Source organism: Asparagus officinalis, chromosome 7 (assembly GCF_001876935.1).
Source record: "Asparagus officinalis chromosome 7, Aspof.V1, whole genome shotgun sequence".
NCBI classification, from domain to species: Eukaryota; Viridiplantae; Streptophyta; class Magnoliopsida; order Asparagales; family Asparagaceae; genus Asparagus; species Asparagus officinalis.
In genome coordinates this window covers 7,208,146-7,229,762 of record NC_033800.1, presented here as the reverse complement: position 1 = coordinate 7,229,762, position 21,617 = coordinate 7,208,146, and the positions used below count along the sequence as shown (strand labels likewise).

The following is a 21,617-nucleotide window of genomic DNA, read 5'->3' as shown; positions in this document are numbered from 1 at the left end:
GGATATTAGCTCTTCCTCTCGTCAGCTCTAGGACTGCGCGTCGAGGGTCCTCTCGTCAGCTCTAGGACTGCGCGTCGAGGGATCCTACAAGCTATTACAAATCACGGCAATAACATAAATTTTTACGTGGTTCGGCAAACTGCCTACGTCCACGGGGCAAGGAGGGGGGAGATCTACTATTAGAGGGAGAGATACAACTGGGGTTTACAATCTCACAATCTAAACCCTCTCACAAACTCTCAGATCCCTCACACAAAATCTCTCTCAAAAAGGATGCCAAAACCCTAAAAAACGGCTACACAAAACCCTAGACAACAGCCAACTCAGCCTCTGCCGAATTTCCCTTATTCACGCCGAAAAATCTTTCACGCTGCCGAAATCCACGCCGCCAAGTCTCTGCGTTGAACTGTAGCCGCTCCTTTTGCTCCTGTCTTTTCCCAGCCTTGCACGCCCAAGTCCTTTGCTTTTTCTTCGTTGGCGGCTACGAAGAAAACTCCTGCCTTGCACCACGTTGCCCTAGGAAACCACACCATTATTTATAGTGTGAAGATCGGGTGGGCCTGGCCTGCTAATCACGCGGAAACGAGGGGATGATTTCTCATTCGCTCATGTGGTGGCCCCCCCATCACGTGTTTACAATTCTTCACCTCGGCGAAGTTTTCCCAAAACTGAGCCGACACTAACCAAAACAAATGTCTCACTTGTTGCATCCAGTACGTCATGGCAACGGACTCATGACAACGGACTCCACTCATCATCTGCATCCAAATCCAAATGATCCCCAATCTGTGTCACCTCAGCTAGAATCCCAAATGATACAGTATGATCTGGAGTCTCCACCCAACGTAGAGTAGCATCACTCTCCACCCGCTGTGATGTCCCAAAGATCTGATCACCACTCTCCACCTGCCGAGAGTTAAATGTGACATACCTGCTCAGAACAAAATCAGAAGCCAATACCTGATAATCAAACACGCCTCTGAATCCTAAATGTGCTATCGGATCAAATCTCACATCCACGATGTGACCAAGTGCTGGGTAGCCTAACATCCGACGCAACCTAAAATCTGAAGCAGCTCCACCAGATCCAACATCTCTACATGCAGTCGTCGGCAACCTATACATAAGATAGCCCAAACATGTCGTAGCCCGCACACCAATGCCAATGCTCGACATCAACCGTCGATCCTCCTCCAGAAAGGAACAGCTCCCCAAATCTGCTATCTCATCACGTCGCCTCAAAGTTTCCACACCAATGAAGTGTCTCCTATTTCCGTGAGCTCGGCACAAATGCAGGTATAGGTCCCTCTTGTACCTCCCTCTAACATCAGACTGGAGTACCTTCACCTTTTTGCCAATACACTTCCTCAATTTGTTGCGGGCTTCTAGGACTTCACACCAACGGGACTTGGTTGCAACCCACCAATGCCTAGAGCAATCCCCAACTGCGGAAACCACATACCTATTACCTCCCAATGATGCTCCCTTGGAAGGCCCCCGAATGCCTGAATGAACACCCCTCAGAAAACCCCTCGAATGATGAATAGAAGTGTCAAACTCCATCTCGGTCTTCTCGCTCATACCAATGGGTTCACAGGACTTCAAACTGCAGGTCAAAGCACTCCTCAATAACCTATGTACGGCATTACCAATCAAATAACCCAGCATCAAACAACGCCACAGTCTAGTTGAATCTGATAAAGTCGTCATCTCCCTATCAATCGACGTGCTTCCGAGCAAATAATACAAATTGCTCCTTCTGACGCCCTTCATCACAATCATGGACCCCAATGTGACCTTCAAACGTGCATCCACCAAGGTCACTTTATAGCCAGATGCCACCAAAGCTCCTAGTGAAATGATGTTCTTCGACAACTGTGGAACGAACCTCACTTCTTCCAACTCCCGCACCATCCCGTCACTCATCTTAATCCGAACGGTACCAATACCACCAATAGAGCATGCATGTCCATTACCCATGAGCACAACATCCTCTCTTTCCAACTTCTGAAAGCTGGAGAACCAATCCCTCCTAGGGCAAACGTGGTATGAAGCACCCGAATCCAACATCCACTCTGTAGAGTTGGCAACACAAACTGACGGTAGTGCAGACAACGAATAGCCCGAAGAATCCGAATCTGAATTGTTGCCACTAGTCTTGACAACATTCACCTCTGGAGCTTGTACAGCTTTCCCCTTATTCTTCTCGGCTCGATCTAACTTTGGGCATTCGGCTTTCCAATGTCCATCCTCTTTACAAAAGGCACACTGATTCCTACGAATCTCACGATATGCACCTCTAAACCGCGACCTCCTGCTTCGGTTTGAACCACGACCATGAACTACTAATGCATCTCCCGATGCCTTCTCGGAGGACTCATCAACATTCTTCCTCAACTCATAATTCACCAACGCTGAGGTCACCTCCTTATAACTAACAGTAGTTTATTTTTTCATATATATATATATATATATATATATATATATATATATATATACATACACACACACACACACACATATATATCATGTTTGTTGTACTTCTTTTCTTTTATGTTTACTTTTTGAGATTGTGTTATAAAACATGAGCTTATAATGTCCCAAAATGTTGCGCAATTCTGTTTTTAATGCAATAAGAAATATAAATTCTTTATTGCTAGAACTAAAGTTTATAATGACAATTAAGATATCTCAGTTAAATATATTGATCCCAGTTTAGCATAAAAGTCCATAACATCGATTTTTTTATAATGTTTAAATAAAAATTATTGCAAATTTAATAATTCAATTTTACATATTTGAACTCAAAAATGAATCCGACTTATTTATAGTAATGAAACAAATATAAATTTAAATCATTTTGATATTTAACCACGTGCAGTGCACATGCATAAAAACTAGTATTTTCTGTTGTGCGCAGCGAAAATTTCGGCAGCACTTCGGCAGCACAACAAGAGAGATTAGATCGATAAGAATTCATGTCTCACCAAGGAAACAAGAATCTGAAGCGGATATCTCAACCAAGTGAGATATCGGCTCTTCCTCTCATCAGTTCTAGGACTGACCTGTCGAGGGATCCTACAAGCTATTACAAATTACGACAAGAACACAACTTTTACGTGGTTCGGCAAATAGCCTACGTCCACGGGGCAAGGAGGGGGGAGATCTACTATTAGAGGGAGAGATACAACTGGGGTTTACAATCTCACAATCTAAACCCTATCACAAACTCTCAGATCCCTCACACAAAATCTCTCTCAAAAAGGATGTCAAAACCCTAAAAAAACGGCTACACAAAACCCTAGACAACAGCCGACTCAGCCTCTGCCGAATTTCCCTTCAGCACGCCGAAAAATCTTTCACGCTGCCGAAATCCACTCCGCCAAGTCTCTGCGTTGAACTGTAGCCGCTCCTTTTGCTCCTGTCTTTTCCCAGCCTTGCACGCCCAAGTCCTTTGCTTTTTCTTCGTTGGCGGCTACGAAGAAAACTCTGGTTCGGCAAATAGCCTACGTCCACGGGGCAAGGAGGGGGGAGATCTACTATTAGAGGGAGAGATACAACTGGGGTTTACAATCTCACAATCTAAACCCTCTCACAAACTCTCAGATCCCTCACACAAAATCTCTCTCAAAAAGGATGTCAAAACCCTAAAAAAACGGCTACACAAAACCCTAGACAACAGCCGACTCAGCCTCTGCCGAATTTCCCTTCAGCACGCCGAAAAATCTTTCACGCTGCCGAAATCCACGCCGCCAAGTCTCTGCGTTGAACTGTAGCCGCTCCTTTTGCTCCTGTCTTTTCCCAGCCTTGCACGCCCAAGTCCTTTGCTTTTTCTTCGTTGGCGGCTACGAAGAAAACTCCTGCCTTGCACCACGTTGCCCTAGGAAACCACACCATTATTTATAGTGTGAAGATCGGGTGGGCCTGGCATGCTAATCACACGGAAACGAGGGGATGATTTCTCATTCGCTCATGTGGTGGCCCCCCATCACGTGTTTACATTTTCAAGTTCAAAAGAATTTTCAGAGCATGTCTTTTGTAGTATAGAATTGGTGTAGGATAATCTGGCATGATGTGGTGCGGCTATAAATGTGTTATGAGACCAATCATATTATCTTATTGTAATCAATAGGAATATTAATAGGCCTGAGGAATTTAGATAGAAAAGAGCACATGAAGCCTGTACGGCTATACGTAACAGATTTAAGCCTATTTATGTTTCATAGCATCAGGAAAATATTAAATTTCATGTCGATGATATACGCCAGACCTGAAATCTAACTTTCTTTTCCTCTGTAGACAACTCAAAATCATAGATCCAATATCCAATTCGTACTCAAATATGATCCAAATCAAGACTACCCCTTCCCCGATTACTTTTCACAATGTATACTTCTTTAAACAAGATCGAAAAGCTCAAGCCCACTCCACACATTACAAAAAAAATATACAACTCGTATACAAAAGTATCTATGGCTGCAAAAACACTGAAAACACATAATTAACCTCCGATAAAATAACTGAATAAGCTCGAGCCCACGCACTCCAGACACATAATTAAAAATATACACACGAGCATCACCCATATACACAAGTAGCTATAGCGGAAAGGGGAAAAAAAAAACTCAAAACACATAATTAACCCCCGATGCAAGAAAAGAAATAACATAGAAATCCATAACCACCAAAGGTTGCATTCTTATTCCAATTTGAATAAACATTAAGGTAATAAAGGTGACCCAAATTTAAAACTAGGACAGTGTTTTGAGGTCCTCTTCAGTAAGCACAGAGGGAACAACAATTGCTGGCTGTATGATAAAACCAGCCTTTTGACAGGCATCCTCAAGTTGCTTCACCTGTGCAGGACCTTCAGGGCAAAATGCAATAATAGCGCCTCCGCTGCCAGTAAATTTGGACGCAGCCCCGACACTCCTTGCTACTTCGATCATTTTCAAGTTTAGAGAACCGAGCACTTCGTCTCCAAACATTTGCCTAGACCCAACAATCATTCACAAATAAGTGATAATTCAATTGTATAAAGCATGAGCTATTTCTCGAGTGTATCCAATGATGAAATGATGCAAACTGCTTGGTAGAGACTAGTTATAGACAAATCTTCAATTGATATCCCTGATGTTTAATTTCTATAAACTATAGTAAACACCAGAATTATATTAGCTCGAGACTTAGAAAGTTCCTTAACGCCAATGCAGAATCAATATACAACTCTATGCCTAAAATGTATTATAAAGTTCTGCAGTGAAATTTTATACAATTTACTTCGCATTCATTAACTTTTCTCATCCTACCAAGCACTACCTGTGTCACTTAAAGACGTAAAGGAAAATACTAAAGTCCAGTTGGGAGAGGATGTAAGCAACAGAGTAAGAAATAGAATAAGATCCCTCCAAGACAAATTAAGTCATAAGTCAATATTGTTACCTCCGAAGATCAAAATTGCGGTTCATAAGCTGTGCCAAATCAGAGTATTTCTTTTCAAGCAAAGCACTTCGACCATCAAGAGCAATCTTGGCCACTTCATCCATTGATGATATGATGAACTCATCTCCGTCAAGCCATCTTTTACGTACAGTACTGTGAACCTAGAGTAGATACATTTCCAGAAGTTAAGAAACAAAGTAAATAACATTTCGAAATATGAGATTTCAACTTTTCACCAAATACAAAAAAGAAGGCAAGACCAACCTTCCCAGAATCACTAGGATTTTCAGCATAAATGAGATGGAGAGGAGGAAGGAGGCTAATGTCCATTGGTGTATACATTCCATGCCCCATTTTGTCCATATGTTCCTTACTGAAATCCTGAAAATTCAATTTCAAGTGGTTAGTGTGGTTGTTCAAGATCTTCCCTTTTTTTTTTGCCCCCCTTAAGTAGTCATCCTTAAGTAGCCAAAAGTCATCACATACCATGTAAACAAGACCTCCGTAGACTTGTGCAACTCGATCTTGAAGACCTGCTACAATTCCAAGTTCCTTTTCCGCACTAAGAATAAGTTCCGGTCTGATTTCAACTTTCACGAGGTGTCTAATATTGTAGAAGTCAAGGAGACAATTTAGAGCAGCACAAACAATAGCACTTGATCCAGAAAGACCTGTCTGAAACATTAATAGAACAAGGTTTTTGTTGTGAGGACAATCATTACAATTTGATGGTTAAAGGGTGAAATGAAGATAAAACAAAGGTTAACTTTAAAAGAAAACATGTATGTATCAGATCCATCAATAACTATCATCGTTGCTAAGTAAAGAATCCAAGCAAACATAACAGCAATGATAGCAATCTAAAATGTACATCAGACATCACACATATTAAAAATCCACCTCATAATAGCAGTCCAATCTAATTATAACAAAGATCCACCAAGTACCTCATATATATTTTCCATAGTATTAGGATCTCAAAATTGACTATGATATTGTACTTTTCCTTTCGACTATTTCCCAGGCAAGTATTACTACTATAAATTCTACGATGCAAAGTTATATCCCCACCATACTACAGAAAGCATAATGTCCTCCATTTAACTCGCAACGTATAGTGAGGCACATAGGAAAAGAATCAGCACGATGCAGTTTCAACATATAAGTTTATATGAGCTTTAAAACAAAAGCGGTATAAAATGGGATTGTTGGGAATTAATTATGGTATGCGACAACCCCTGTTGCTTCTATAAAGCATTAATTCTTCATGAGACTTCTTCCACATAGACAATTATATATTATCTATTACTATTATTGAAAGAACCTGGCCTTGGTCTTATTATTTTGGTGTTCTACCCCCATGTCACAATTTTAGAAAATTCCAAGAAATCTCTTTACAATTTAACGTAATTTAAAACTCATTAAAGGGGAAAATTTGGAAAGCAAAAAAATCCATATCCCACAATTACTGTAAGACATCTCTCATTCCCACAGGTAGATCTCTACCAAAATTCCAAAAAAGAGGAAAAGGACCTTAATGGATTCAAATATGCTCTTTCTCCATGTCCTCTAAGTATCTTTTTTTCCATCTAAAATTTGCTTTAATATCAAGAGGTAATTACAAGTTTTTCTTTGATTTCCCCCCCTTTGCTCTACGGTTTTGATTTGATTAATTTTGTGTTATTAAATGCGGTTCGGAATTATACACCTATACCGCGTCATGCACGCATCGCATGCACCGGAGCACTAGTAACTATATGAAGTTATGTCTTAGTTACCAGAAGTGGACAAATATACGAAGGACAATAGCGAGATAACATAACACTTGACCAGTTATATTTTTGTACATCAGTGTACATATAAACTATTATCACAAACACTACCAAATTCAAAACACATGTAAGATTATGCATCAATATAGGCCACGAAAATTCAAATGCCCAAAAATATTTCGCATGTCAACAGATCACCTTCGATAAATTCCACCGAAGAATTTTTCAAAACAGACCCACTTCAACTTTTTTTTCTTAAAACCGACCCCTTTTTTTTTTATTTATCAAAACCGACCCGATTTTGTAATTAGCAGATTAATCACATTCCTAAACAGTCGGGGTTGGCAACCCCGACTATTTAGGACATTAATTTTTAGGGTTTAAGGCTTCTAATTAGGGTTTAACACCTTCCTAAATAGTCAGGGTTGCCAACCCCGACTGTTTAGGATGGTGATTAAGCTGCTAATTACAAAATCGGGTCGGTTTTGATAAATAAAAAAAAAATGGGTCGGTTTTAAGAAAAAAAAGTTGAAGCGGGTCTGTTTTGAAAAATTCTTCAATTCCACCAGTTCACGCTCAATTCTAGAGATCGAAACAGTAAATTACCTGGCGAGGAATATTAGTGTCATAAGACAATGTAAAGTTCCCATCTTTAAGCACAATTCCATTATCCACACAGTATTTATAGAAAACTTTGCAGATAGCCATCAACAACCGAACCCCTCCATAATAACCCTCACTTTCCAGTCTATTAACCTACAAAAAAAAATATTTTTTGTACCCATTAAACCAGAACTGGGTGCGGCCAACACTCAAATTAACCTCAAAAAACAAGAACAAAAATGGGGATTTAACCTACATGCCCCCTGACTAACTATATTTGCAAGTTCATTCCCCGAAACTAGACATTTGCTAGGTTACCCTCCAAAAATGCAAATATCTTAAGAGGGATAAATTTGCAAATATGGTGATCCTTCGAGGGCTAGATCTCCCACCAAATTTCACAAGAATTCCAAAAAAAATACAGAAAAAAGAAGAGATCGGTACCAAATGAGCAATCGAACTGAAGCTAACGAGATCATGATGAGGATGAGGCTCGATCACGAGATCCTTCGAGGGCTCCAATCGAACCGAAGCCCAGAAATTCCCGAGCGAGAACGAGATCGTACGGCCAGAGTAGACGTCGCTAGGGTTTCCTAAGAATCCAACGCGAGCGTGAGTCCTGTGCTCGATGAAACCGTCGTCGATCTCGGATCCCATCACCGCCGGTGAGATTTGGGTGATCTCTTGGTTTGGTGGAGGGTTTTAATACCGAGTACAGCTTCGGTGCTCCAACAGGCTGATTTAGGAGCCCCGGTGTCAATGCTTACCAAGTTTTGACCCAAAATTCCTCTTCTCTTCCACACCTAGAACCGTAAATAAGGGGAACTTTAGGGGTATTTTAGAAATTAAATTCATCAATAAAAGGGATAAAATCAGATCTTTGAAAACAGTTATAACTACCAGCCCTGATTTATTATCCTATAGATTTTCTATGGAGTTTCCTTTAGACTTTTTTTTTTGAATCGCAACATTATCTTTTCATGTCATACGTTCAATAATTAATAATTTTTGAGAAAATTTCAATAGAAAAAAATTAATTTTAACATATTAATATTATGTATTTATAATCACGAAAGAAGAAAGTTATAAAAAAACATCACCAATTCTTTAAGTTGTCTATTGATCAATTATTTTCAGATCATCTAAATTCTTCTTAGACATTTTAAAATTTAAAAAACTAATATAATACTAAGTTGTTTTATTGGATTTAAAAAACTAATATAATACTAAGTTGTTTTATTGGATTTTGCAAAAAACGGATGGTAACAATTAGGATAGGAAAACCGTTGTGAGGAAAGAGAAAAACAAATTAAATAAAGAATGACCAAAATATCCTTTATATTTTTAACAAGTTTCTTCATTATTTAGGAGTTTAAATTTTAAGTAAATTTTTATTTTTTGAGCACCGAAGCAATGTTCGTAAATAGCACGTTGGCTGGCGGCGGGGCCCACGCTTGTCGTTTGAGAATTGGGTAATCATTATCTTCTGCTGAGCTGTCAGCGTTGACGGTGTTGCGTGTAAAGTGAAGATCAGGAAGTAGCGTACGGATGACGACGATTTGAGTTGGACTTGGATAAAATTGATGCGCAAGGTGCTCCGCTGTTTGGTTATCGACAGCATACAGCAAGGAAACAGGTAATGCAAAATTGACCCCGAGCTTCTACTATGTCGATAATCATGAGTTCGACTCTGGTTTGGGTTATTTAAATTACAAAAAAAAAAGCACTCTTTCTCCTTTCCATTCGTTTGTTAATTTATTTTTTGCTAGACCTTAATAAATTTCTCTAATACCTTCTAAATAGAATATCCAGGTTTAAAAAAACAATTTTCTTAGACCTAGCTTGATTACATTAACCTTTTTTGAGTTTTTTCCAACACGCTGCTAAGCAATTTCAAAGGAGAAAAACCAAAGACCTTCCATCTGCATCTTCACATAGAAGCCAGAAAGCAAACCCCAGATCATAATAATGCATCAACATCAAATTCCACATCACAATCTCAACAGCACAACACCAAGGAAGTACTTGAATGTGAACAAGCAGCATGTTTGCAATTCAAAAAGGACAGTATAGTCAATAGTACATAAAAGAAGATATATTAATAAAAGACAGCACGCTGATTATTCCATTCTATGAGCAGATCATCAGTCTTGTGGAGAATCATGGTTGTCTTCATCATCCACGGGGCTGGCGCCTCTTCCATTAGTCTCCGGGCTCACAGACCTCCTGTGCACGGGCGAGCTTCTAGGACTCGGGCTATTCTCCTTCCTCATAGGGCTTCCACTGTATTCTGATCCATTGCGCTCAGTTTCTTTGACTCCATTTGGCGAAGGGCTCAGCTGCTTTCGTGGGCTCTGGCTACTGGCAGGAGAGAGGCTTCGCTTCCGCTCTTCAGAAGGTGGAGACATCTTCCTTGGCTTTGGGCTCCTGCTGTAGCTAGGGCTCCTTGATCTCTCACGTTTACGCCCACCTCTCCTTGGAGGAGATCTGGATCGACTGGTGGATGACAGTGAAAATTGGTAACCGACATAAATATGCAATTGAATTGAAAGGGATTTCTTGGAGAAAAAGGGGTTGATTGCACATAGATCCCCCTGCAGTATTGTTGGGGTGCACTTACTACCCCTTCAGTTCCATTGTTGCAGATAGATCCCCTGCATCCTTTTGACTCTTTTACCCTTGGTGAAATTTTGGGACACTGCCCATGGGGGAAATTGGTGTATCTGAGGGTAAAAGAGTGAAAATAAATTCACAGGGGGTTTACCCGCAACAATTAACTACAGAAGTAGTAAGTTCGTCCAAAACAAGGAAACTACATGTGTCTATGCGCAATTAAACCATTAACTAGAAAGTTTAATCAAACAAACAACTAAATTACAGGTACAATATTTCTTGTCGTAACTGGTTCCTAAAATTTGTCTGCAACCAACTAGAACTAGAAGCGTGTGCATGTGCATAAGGCACGAACATGACCTGTTTCTTTTAAATGAGTTAGTCTTGGTGCAATCGATGCACTAGGTTTCTAGCCCTCTCTTCAGATGTTTATTGTGCAGCAGATGACATTATCAACGCTAACGGTTCTAACTTACAGCGAATTCATTGTTGATAGGTGTGTTTGGCAACCACTGGAGCCAGGATTTATTCTAGCCCCATTTTGGGCAAAACTTTGTTTGGGAGAAATTGGCCCAATTTGACCAATTTTCCTTAGTTCTTTGTTGGATCACCTACCCCTTGGTTTAAACCCGGCCTGGTTTATAATAAAATTGGGCCAATATATGTAAGGGTTGCCAAACACATCGACATACAGCTAAATCTCCCGACTTTTTCGCTTAAAACTGGAGGTCAACTAATTTTGCATGCTTTTATCAACCATTGTACCCCTCCAGTCCGAAAGTTCAATTTCTTTCTTAATTTTATAAATACAGATCTTTGAAGGGTTATGATTAACCATAGAAGCCATGTGAAACTCTCCATTTTCTTTGCGATCTTTGAAGAAATATAATGTAGCAGCCAATATTGATACACTTGATCATAAATAATTTTTAGATATTGGTCCCTTAAATCATAGCCATTTTGATATTACTCCCTCAAATCTTCATATTTTAATATCCGTCCCTCAAATTGCATTAATTTGTTAATATTGGTCCCTGTAGTTAGTTGATGTTAAAAATGTAAGAGAATATTCCGTTCACTTTAACGTTAGGCAGTAATGGACAGTTATGTCCCTCATAACAAAACCCAAACTCATACTTAAAAGAACCTGAACCCATTAACAAACCCAACTTCATCTTCTTCCCCAGCGTTGAAGTTTCTGGGAACCCATAAAAAGAACGGCCTCTCCAAGTATCAAAGATATGAACGCCCAATTATTTGTGACAACTCTAACTCTTGACTGAGTAGTAGGAAAATTAGCATAAATCAGTTGAATGATTGTGACAACTCTAACTCTTGACTGGGTAGTAGGAAAATTAGCATGAATCAGTTGAATGATTGTGACAACTCTACCTCTTGACTGAGTAGTAGGAAAATTAACATGAATAAGTTGAATGATGAGCCAGCAAAGAATTTCCAGCCTCCGACATTTCTCTCAAATACATCAAAATGCATTTGATTTGGTTTTCGATAACCAAATGCAGTGCTCTTGAACATGGAATTGAAAAGAATTAAGATCGTGACAATCAGCCCTCCAGACAGCTCTGAAAAAATACTTCCCTCGAAAAAAAATATATAATGACGGAAATTGATAGAGAAGAAAAATGCTAAATCGAGCCGTAAATCTACTCAAATCGGGATCGATTAAAATCCACAGAGAAAAAAAATCTATTGAGAAAAAAAAATCTATTGAAATGAAGATGTAGCCACAAAGTACCACAAAATCTACTGAAATTGAGCCTAAATCTTTGAATTCATAAGATATTAACAGACATACAAAAAATTCTACTGAAATTGGGCCTAAAATTAGGGCAAAATTAGGGCACATTCTAACACTAGAAAACCTCACATCTATTAGAACTACCATAACACTAAAATCCCCAAAAAGAAGAAGCAAGAAAAAAATCCAAAATTAAAGGGAACAATTTATCATTGTAAGAAAGGATTTTTCATCTTCACTCACCAAGGGATTTTTCATGGGCATTCTTCGTTTTCACTCCAAAGCAATGGATTTGACTGCACTTGCTCTTTTTCAGTGGTGAAATCAAACTAGATCAGAAATCCTAATCATGAAGGAGAGAACAGGAGGTAGAAGAGACAGTGTGAGAGAGGGGAAATTTAGTGTGTGAGAGAGGGGAAATTTAGTGTAAGTTGGGGGAATAATGGATGAGGGTATTCAGGTAACTAGCCACATGTGGTTAAGCCTAACCTAATCAGGGTTGAGTGTTTTTAACAGAAATGTTGACAGAGGACAAATACCAACAACTTAATGCAATTTGAAGGACTAATATAAAAATATGACGATTTGAGGGACTAATACAAAATAGGTATGATTTAAGGGACTAATATCTAAAAAACCCTAAATAATAATAACCTCATAACTATTTTATTTGGATCATATGGGAATTATTTCCCCTAGCTGATTTTTTTAGAATATGAAAATATAACCCCAAATCCTCACCACAACTTCGGAGTTCTAGCGTAATGGTTAGAGATATTTTAAAATAGTATACTAACAACTCAGGTTCAAATCCCACGGGCTACGAATTTAAAGCGGATTTTCTAAAATTTAACATCGCTGCGTGAGTCCAGATTTCGGCCCATAAAAAAGGTCGCTCACTTGCGGGGGCATGTTAGAATATAAAAATATAACTCTACACCCTCACCATAACTACGAAGCTCTAGTCTAATGGTTAGAATGGACTTCGAGATATTTAACATCCCAAATAATCATCTGCTAGCTAGCTCAGCTCGTTCTAACATAGTCATACTTTTCTTGCCAGGATCAATACTTTTCCTGCACCAGCCAAGGTAATCACACATGTTGCAGCGGGGGCTTCACAAACACGAAAGATGTCTATACACGAGTGGAGAATAACAACACTGAATAAACACAGTGAAGACAAAGAGAATAGCACACAATGATTTAATGTGGTTCGGTCAATATGATCTACGTCCACAGACGAGAACAATAAAAAACTTTACTAATCACAAAAAAAAAGATTACAAAAGAGATCACTTTCTAACCAAAGAATCGCACAAAGAAAGATTTCTATTTCTATCTCTCTCCCCCTCTCTCTTTAATTTTTCTTTCTTCATATGTCTGCTATGAGCTCTATCCCACCCCCTTTTATAACATTCAAATATTAATTAAAAATTAACAAATGATTGGTGACACAGTAATATTAGGTGGGTTTGGTGGAACAGTAACGGTTAGGTGAGTGTTGAAATTCAAAGTCACATAATAAATCTCCACCTTGACTTTGAATATGAAGATCTTCTCTTCATTCTTGTTGTCTCGCTAGAAGCCCCTTACAGGCTTAACCTCCGTTTTATTGAACTCCAAGCAATTCGAGACAATGCTTGAACTTGCGCGAAGATACGGGCTTCGTCAGCATATCTGCTGGATTATCTGCAGTACCAATCTTTTTATTTTTGATGACTTTAATTTCTCTGATAAAATGATACATGACATTTATATGTTTGGTTCTTTCATGATACATCTGATGTTTCGTCAAATGTATAGCACTCTGGCTGTCACAAAATACCGTAGTAACACCTTGGTGTAAGCCGAGATCTTCAACCAAACCTCTCAACCAAATGGCTTCTTTCACAGCTTTTATCACTGCCCATATATTTTGCTTCTGTGATAGAAGCAACTGTCAACTGTAGGATCGCCTTCCAACTAATGGTACTACCTAAAAGAGTGAATATATAACCCTATCAAGGATAGTCTCTTATCCAAATCGTCCGTATAATCTGAATCAAAATAGCCAAGTATTCTGCAATATGAGTTTGTGTTCCTACCAAAATACAAATCAATATTAGCAGATCCTCTCAAATATCTAAGTATCCATTTTACAGTCTGCCAATGAACCTTTTTAGGCTTATCTATATACCGACTCACAATACTGACTGCATGTGAAATATGTGGACGGGTGCAGACCATAACATACATAATACTTCTAACTGCACTAGCATAAGGAACACAAGAAATGTATTGCTCCTCCTCAGCCTGAGGAGATAAATTTACTAAAAGACGAAAATGAGCAGCAAACGGAGTTTTCACAGGCTTAGTATCAAGCATGTCAAATCTCTCCGACACCTTAATGTATTTCTCCTGATATAGGAATAAACTTCCTTCTCGCCTGTTCCTGTGGATCTTCATCCCTAAAATCTTCTTTGCTGCTCCTAAGTCATTCATCTCAAACTCATGTTTGAGTTGAGATTTCAACTCGTTGATTTCTGATATATCTTTAGCTGCAATCAACATGTCATCAACATATAAAGGTAAATACACAAAAAAAAACTATCATTGAGCTTTTTATGATAAACACAACTATCATATTTACTCCTAGAGTAACCACGCTCAAACATAAAAGTATCAAATCTCAAATACCACTGTCTCGAAGACTGTTTTAACCCATAAACAGATTTCTTCAACCTGCACACATGATCTTCTTTTCCTTCAACAATGAACCCCTCTGGCTGATGCATAAAGATCTGTTTCTCAAGCTCGTCATGTAGAAAAGTCGTCTTCACATCAAGTTACTCAAGCTCTAAATTAAAATGAGCAACCATGACAAGCAACACGAAGATTGATGTGTTTTACAACTGGAAAGAATACTTCATTGAAGTCTACACCTTCTGTCTGACTGTAGCCTTTAGCTACCAAGCATGTCTTGTACCTTACAGAATCTGTATCCGGAGTTCCTTCTTTCTTCTTAAACACTCATTTACAGCCAACGATCTTTAGTCCTCTTGGTGGCTTCTTAACTCTCATGTTTGGTTCTTGTGAAGAGACTCCATCTCTTCAGTCATCGCAATAGTCCAATTTGCAACCTCGTTGCCACTAATAGCCTCCTTATAGGTAGAAAGCTCTGGAATCTCAATCGACTCTGCTAGCATAAGCAAGCATGTCTGCATAACGTTAAGGTCGGATTTGCCTTTTTGTTCTCCCAGTGATAATATTATACTGTTGCTCTTACGGTGTATCAGCATTTGAAGTTGAACCTTCCGTAGTATCAACTGGTTCAAGATGAACGCCTTCAAGCACTCTCTTTAAGCTGAGCTCTCTAGCTCCACCAGCTTGCTAGACTCCTTTTCAGTACCTATAGTGTCAATAACAAACTCCTTTCTCGGGTGAAGCATGGATTTCTCATCAAAAATAACATCTCTACTAATAATAAACTTAGATGATTTGGGATCAAAACACCACAACCTATATCCCTTCACCCTAGTAGCATATCCTAAAAAGATAGCTTTCTTTGCTCTGGATTCAAGCTTATCATCATTAACATGAAAATAAACAGAGCAACCAAATACTCTTAAATGAGAGTAATTAGCAAGGACACCAGACCATACCTCTTCTGGAGTCTTGAAATCAATTGTTGTAGAAGGAGATATGTTTATCAAATAGCAAGTTATATCGATTGTCTCGGTCCAAAAATCTTTTGACAAACCGGTATTAGAGAGCATGCACCGAGCTTTCTAAAAGTGTTATGCTTGACCAGTTCTGCAAGAATGAACGTATTGTGTATCATCGTACAGTTCGTTATTATATGACGTTGAATTCAACACTCACCTAACCGTCACTGTTCCACCAAACCCACCTAATATTATTGTGTCACCAACCATTTGTTAATTTTTAATTAATATTTAAATGTTATAAAAAGGGGTGGAAGAGAGCTCAGAGCAGACAAACGGAGAGAAAAATTAGAGAGGGAGAGAGACAGAAAGAGAATTTTTTTTTTTTTGTGAGATTCTCAAGTTAGAGAGTGATCTCTTTTGTAATCTTCTCTTTTATGATTAGTAAAGTTTTCTGCTGTTCTCGCCCGTGGACGTAGGTCATACTGACCGAACCACGTTAAATCTTTGTGTGCTGTTCTTTTTGTCTTCATTGTGTTTATTCAGTGTTGTTATTCTCCACTCGTGTATAGACATCTTTCGTGTCTGTGAAGCCCCCGCTGCAACAACGCATATTGCGAACAGTGGGAAGTATTCAATTACCGTCGGCCAAATATAGAATGTATACAAAAATGCATAACAAATATCGGATGTATTAGAATTTCAGTAATTAGAGACACGTGATTCCTTGGAAGAAATGACTCATGTCTAGGGGCTTTTTCGATCCTTTGTCGGGTTGAATCTATTCATTAATGAAGTGATAAAGATATAGAGCTAGGGTTGTTTCGTTTGTCTTAGTGGAAGTAGAGTGAAGATATGCTTTCATCCCATTATGTAGTTACTAGTTCGGAGAGGCATTCCAGGCCAAGTGAGTTGGGCATCTCCAAATGAACATATAAGTCTAGTCAAAGAAAGAGATGGATTTATGACATGAACTAAACGAGATTGGAACTGCAATTGCTTGATTTAAAGCACAAAAAGAGGAATATGACATGCCCCTTCCTAGCCACGAGGGATAAGTTAGAATACAGAAAAGCCAGAGCAAATTAAGGCTTGTAACTAGTCTATGGTCACTATTAAAAAAATTAAACTTCCTTCTTTAGCTTACAGACATTGAATAAAAACAAACAAGCATACTCAAATCTTACTGACCTAGAATTAATTAATACCTGTAACTGTGACCACGGCTATAACTTCGACTGCGGCTCCTACCACGCCGAGGAGAAAGTGACCTTGAGTAACTCCGTCCACGCCTGCAGAATATTCCATGGAAGCCAATTAACCAGATGACAAGGTATTCAATATCTAACTGTTCACATAAACTTTAAGAACCAAAATGAAAGGTTTATTGGTTACTTGAGACTTTTAGGACTGTTATGGCAATTTCTTTCTATATGGCCTCTTTCTCCACAGCGGTAACACTTGTTTTTCCAGTCGCCAGCCTTGCAATCTCTTGCCCAGTGACCATCAAGCCCACAGTTAAAGCATCGACCAGATCCAGGAGGAGGGCCCCTTCCTAGATACTCCCGGGAACCTCCAGGCCCACGGGGAGTCTACAAGCAGTGAAAATAATTAAGTGCTAAAATAGTGATTTTGAAATAATCATCGTGACTACTACAGAGTAATCTGAAATGAGACGATAACACAACAGCTTCACTAGAAGAAAAACAAAGGAAGGGTTATTTGCACTTACATACCCCAAAGTTTACTCCATTTTTAACTTTGATATGCAGTCCCAGAGTTCTCTTTTGACCAACAAAATACCCCAAAGGTCAACAAGTTTAACTTTCAAACTCCAAACTTCTAAAAACAATTAACTTAGATGCCCCAAAGTTTTACATAAATTTAAGTAAAAAAATTAAGTTTGAGGTATCAAAGTTAAATTTTGTTAAACTTTGGGGTATGTTTTGGGCAAAAGAAAAGTTTGGGGTATCAGGTTAAATTTGTTTAAACCTTGGAGTAGTTTTTGGGCAAAAAGAAACTTTGGGGTATCAATGTTCAAGATTAGGTAAAGTTTGGGGTATTTAAGTGCAAAATAACCCTTACTCAAAGTATGCTTATTTTTTTACCACTTACCCCCTTAGCAAATTCCACCAACAGACGACCTCCATCAAAGTCCCGCCCATTCAAGCTGTATCTTGCATCATCAGCATCACGAGGATCACTAAATTCCTGTGACATAGCAGGAGCAGGCCAGGGCAAAAAATGCGTTGGAAAAAAAACAGATTTACATACGATAATAAAATAAAAGGGTCACAGATATGAGTTCTGAAGAATCAAGCAGCATATGGAGAACGAACAACTAAAAACTGCGATGGGAAGAGATACATACAATGAATGCAAAGTCATGCTTCATGTCCACATCTCGCACTCTGCGGAAATTGTTGCAGAAACAGTAAGGCCATGACTTAAAGTACCGAAGCGAATGATACTTCGCCCATCAGAAGATGAACTAAACACCATTTTTACTTTGTGATTGTTGCGATATCCAATAAAACACGCAATAACACTACAGAAAGAATCGCCAAAATCTCCTATTAACTTTTGAGAGAATAGCCACCATTCCACACCCAGGGCATCCTCTCATCACAGACCTCCAGGTTGGGTAAAATACCCAAAAACCTTCAACAATATCATTCAAGTTAAGACACAATGTCTGGGTTTGACCTTCTAAGATAATAAAAGAAATATAGAACATAGAAACCTCGCACAGAACGGTAGCTTCACAGAGGTTTGTCTCCTACCATCTCAGTGATCCATCATCACCCATGTGAATTACTCACTGATAGAAAAAGTAGGTGTGTGTATGTGTGAGTTTTTACTCAGTTAGGAAGTCTATAGAGATATGAATAGAACGCCCAGTAAAGTGAAAAATAATGGACTATGTGGTTGCCCCAAAACAACAATATAATAGTTATTACTCAGTTTGGAAGCAGAAAATTGTCAAGACAAAGGGAAAAAAAAGGCAAAGTTATTAACATGGAAATGGAGACTGCAGAACCAATATCAGATGGTGAGGTATGTATTAAACAAGCTTAATTAAAAGAATAAATATTGTAGCTTTATCATGCAAACAGATGCAACGACAACCATTGAAAAGAAAGTTTAAATGATGAAAAAGGTGGAGTTAATTAAGAACTGAATCAGCTGGACTCAGAAGTCAGAAGTCAAAACATCACATTTACTTTATTAGCCGTCACATTACCTTCCATATCTACTGAAAAGACGTTCAAGGTCACGTGATCGAGTGCGGGATGACAAACGCCCAACATACAGGCGAGTGCCACCATATCGGTCATCATGCCGACGCATTTTTGCACTGCAGAAAGTAAATCAGGAAATAATAATTAGAGCAATCATGCATGAGCAGTAGAAATGCTACAAAGGTGAATATGTAAATGAAAGGAAAACAGGCACAGACTTAAAGAAAAAACCACAAGAAAGAATACAGAGAAATGAATCAAAACGTCCACTAAAGCAGATGGATTATTTGACAGACCTCGAATGTTCTGCAAATGAGCATAATGGTGCGTGCTGCAACAATTTGCTATGCACATTATATTTTTATTTATTTTTTCCATTAGGAATATATAAACGTAGAACTTTAAATGATTTCTACACTGGCAAGCATGGGCACTGATTTACAACATGCTGCAGGCTTATACTGATACAATGATGACACTCCCAATCCTTAACACCCTGTTTGGATAAAGGAGAATAGGGGAAAAGGGAAGGTAGGGGAACCCTTTAGCTCCATTTGGGAAGTTTTTAAGATGTGCATTATTACCCCTCATTCCCCTCCAATCAATAGAAACTTTGTTTAGCCCCCAAATTGGGGTGGAATTGAGGGGAAGAAAATTCCCTTACCTTCCCATCTTGCTTACCCTACCACAATGAAATGCCAAACACACCGTAAAAGTAGAATGCAATATGTGGGAAGACAGCAATACATGCATACTAATGTACTAAATGTATCTACACCACAAAAAATCTTATTGCTCAGGTTGTTGGTTCAACCCTAAATTGATCTTCTTCTTTCTCGAACGGATTTTTTTGGACTTGAACAAGAATTGGTCAAAAAAGCCCCAATCCTCCATTGAGAATCATTGATACGGCTCGCCATCTCTTCCATTATCTCATATATAAAAATATAATTGGTCTTTAAAAAGAAGGAACGGCCTTTTTGACGAATGGAAGATCCACCACACAATCACACATGTAATTTACAATTTTTCTTGTATAGTCCAGACTATCAAGCTGCTTCTTTACTTTCCAAGTCCTCAAATTTCCCAACATTTATCCAAATATAACCACCATATTAATTTCACATCTTTGTTGTGTTTTGTTTCTTAATACTATTATTTATTACGTGCAACTGTCCAGATATAAGCACAACATGACAAAATAAATGAAACATGCTCAATATTTCCTCTTCTTTCAATAGAAAAAGCTCATCTCTTGGTCACCCTTTCATCGTGACTTCATTAACTTGGTAGGGTAGCTAACTGGACTTAAACTTCTTACATATGATTTTCTCCTACAAATTTTAGAAGCTCAAAACTATTCCATGAATCTTACATTTTCTTTTATTTTTTCTCACAACCCATTTGTGCTCGGTTTAATTCTCTTTTTGCTATGTAAATTGAACTTCTTAAACGTTTGTAGCATTTGATATAGTTATCATTTGTTAGTCACCTTATCCTAAGCTTCACTCATGCTAACACCGAAAAAAAGTTTTAAACATTGAAGTGAAATAATATGCCTAACCATCTATCCCCTCCTTCCACGTTGCAGTAAGTAGAAAACATCAGACATCAAACAACTGTAAATCTCGTTGAAGTTCCCTAGAGATGTAAATGACTACAACATGAAGCCAAATGCAACAACATCCAATTTCTTCCAAAAAGTATTTTGCGATTCAATGCAATTGAAAAAAATAAAAAGTTTTTGAGACAGACTAGGTTAATTGCATGGTGCATGAATCAACACAAAAGGGCATGAAATCATTACTCAAATACATTTGTTTAGAGCATCATCGCTCAAAATTAGAGCTTGTCATATCAGCATGCATAGAAAAAGGTTCAATTAACATTGAGTACATAGATTTCAATCCAACAGTAATCAGGAAATTAGAGGCAAAAGCCTGAGCGGTATTACAAAGATGAGATTTTTATTGAAATTTACCGCGTTTTGCAGGAAATCCCTCACTCGGATCAGCAACTCGCCAGCAAAATTCTACACGAACCAGCAAAATTTGAGAGGAAATTAAACACTAGACAGTTGAGCGAGCGAAAACCTTAACAAAACCCTATGATTCTCTAGGAATTGGGATTAGATCTCACCTCTGAATTCGACCGAACGAGAGGGAAATTAGAAAACCCTAACGCCTCGAAATCCCTACTGTGCAAGAACAGCGTGGATTATAAGTTGGTGCGTCGATGGATATGGACGGCTGAGATTTGTTTGTTAGATTCGTTGATATCAGAAGCGCGGATGGTGTGACTACACTGTATAGTCGTAAATCATGTCATATCTTGATTTGGCAAATGTGAATGAATTATTGGGCCTTCTCTTAGGGGTTTTTTTTTTTTTTTTTTTTTTTTTTCTGAATTCGACCGAACGAGAGGGAAATTAGAAAACCCTAACGCCTCGAAATCCCTACTGTGCAAGAACAGCGTGGATTATAAGTTGGTGCGTCGATGGATATGGACGGCTGAGATTTGTTTGTTAGATTCGTTGATA

General features: G+C 38.5%; 2 protein-coding genes across 3 annotated transcripts; both read right to left on the bottom strand.

The window, feature by feature from the left end:
* LOC109849996 (glucuronokinase 1-like) lies at positions 4,679–8,578 on the bottom strand. The gene is made up of 6 exons (XM_020419893.1): positions 8,262–8,578; positions 7,821–7,970; positions 5,929–6,117; positions 5,707–5,823; positions 5,443–5,603; positions 4,679–4,992 (listed from the first exon to the last, which is right to left on the bottom strand). Exons 1-6 carry the CDS (start codon positions 8,472–8,474, stop codon positions 4,752–4,754), a joined length of 1,071 nt encoding a protein of 356 aa, XP_020275482.1. The 5' UTR covers positions 8,475–8,578; the 3' UTR covers positions 4,679–4,751.
* Positions 9,755–21,316, bottom strand: LOC109848168 (serine/arginine-rich splicing factor RS2Z32). Of its 2 annotated transcripts, XM_020417540.1 has the most exons (8): positions 21,218–21,316; positions 21,060–21,110; positions 19,081–19,194; positions 18,208–18,247; positions 17,952–18,047; positions 17,232–17,428; positions 17,045–17,128; positions 9,755–10,313 (listed from the first exon to the last, which is right to left on the bottom strand). In XM_020417540.1, the coding sequence occupies exons 3-8, from the start codon at positions 19,185–19,187 to the stop codon at positions 9,962–9,964; spliced, it is 876 nt and encodes a 291-aa protein (XP_020273129.1). In that variant the 5' UTR covers positions 19,188–19,194; positions 21,060–21,110; positions 21,218–21,316; the 3' UTR covers positions 9,755–9,961. The 2 variants fall into 2 exon arrangements, with proteins under 2 accessions (XP_020273129.1, XP_020273130.1); XM_020417541.1 differs by lacking the exons at positions 19,081–19,194; positions 21,060–21,110; positions 21,218–21,316 and adding an exon at positions 18,580–18,659 and having other exon boundaries at positions 18,208–18,497.

Bases quoted from the DNA above. Each gene is read 5' to 3' on its own strand.
- LOC109849996 (XM_020419893.1), bottom strand. From the start codon at position 8,474: ATGGGATCCGAGATCGACGACGGTTTCATCGAGCACAGGACTCACGCT. The intron at 7,971-8,261 runs GTACCGATCTCT...TTTTTTTTGTAG, and splicing joins TCAGTTCGATTGCTCATTTG to GTTAATAGACTGGAAAGTGA. The intron at 5,604-5,706 runs GTTGGTCTTGCC...TATCTACTCTAG, and splicing joins ATCCTAGTGATTCTGGGAAG to GTTCACAGTACTGTACGTAA.
- LOC109848168 (XM_020417540.1), bottom strand. From the start codon at position 19,187: ATGCGTCGGCATGATGACCGATATGGTGGCACTCGCCTGTATGTTGGG. The intron at 18,048-18,207 runs GTATGTATCTCT...GCTATGTCACAG, and splicing joins AGCATGACTTTGCATTCATT to GAATTTAGTGATCCTCGTGA. The intron at 10,314-17,044 runs GTATTAATTAAT...GTCATCCACCAG, and splicing joins AGCCGTGGTCACAGTTACAG to TCGATCCAGATCTCCTCCAA.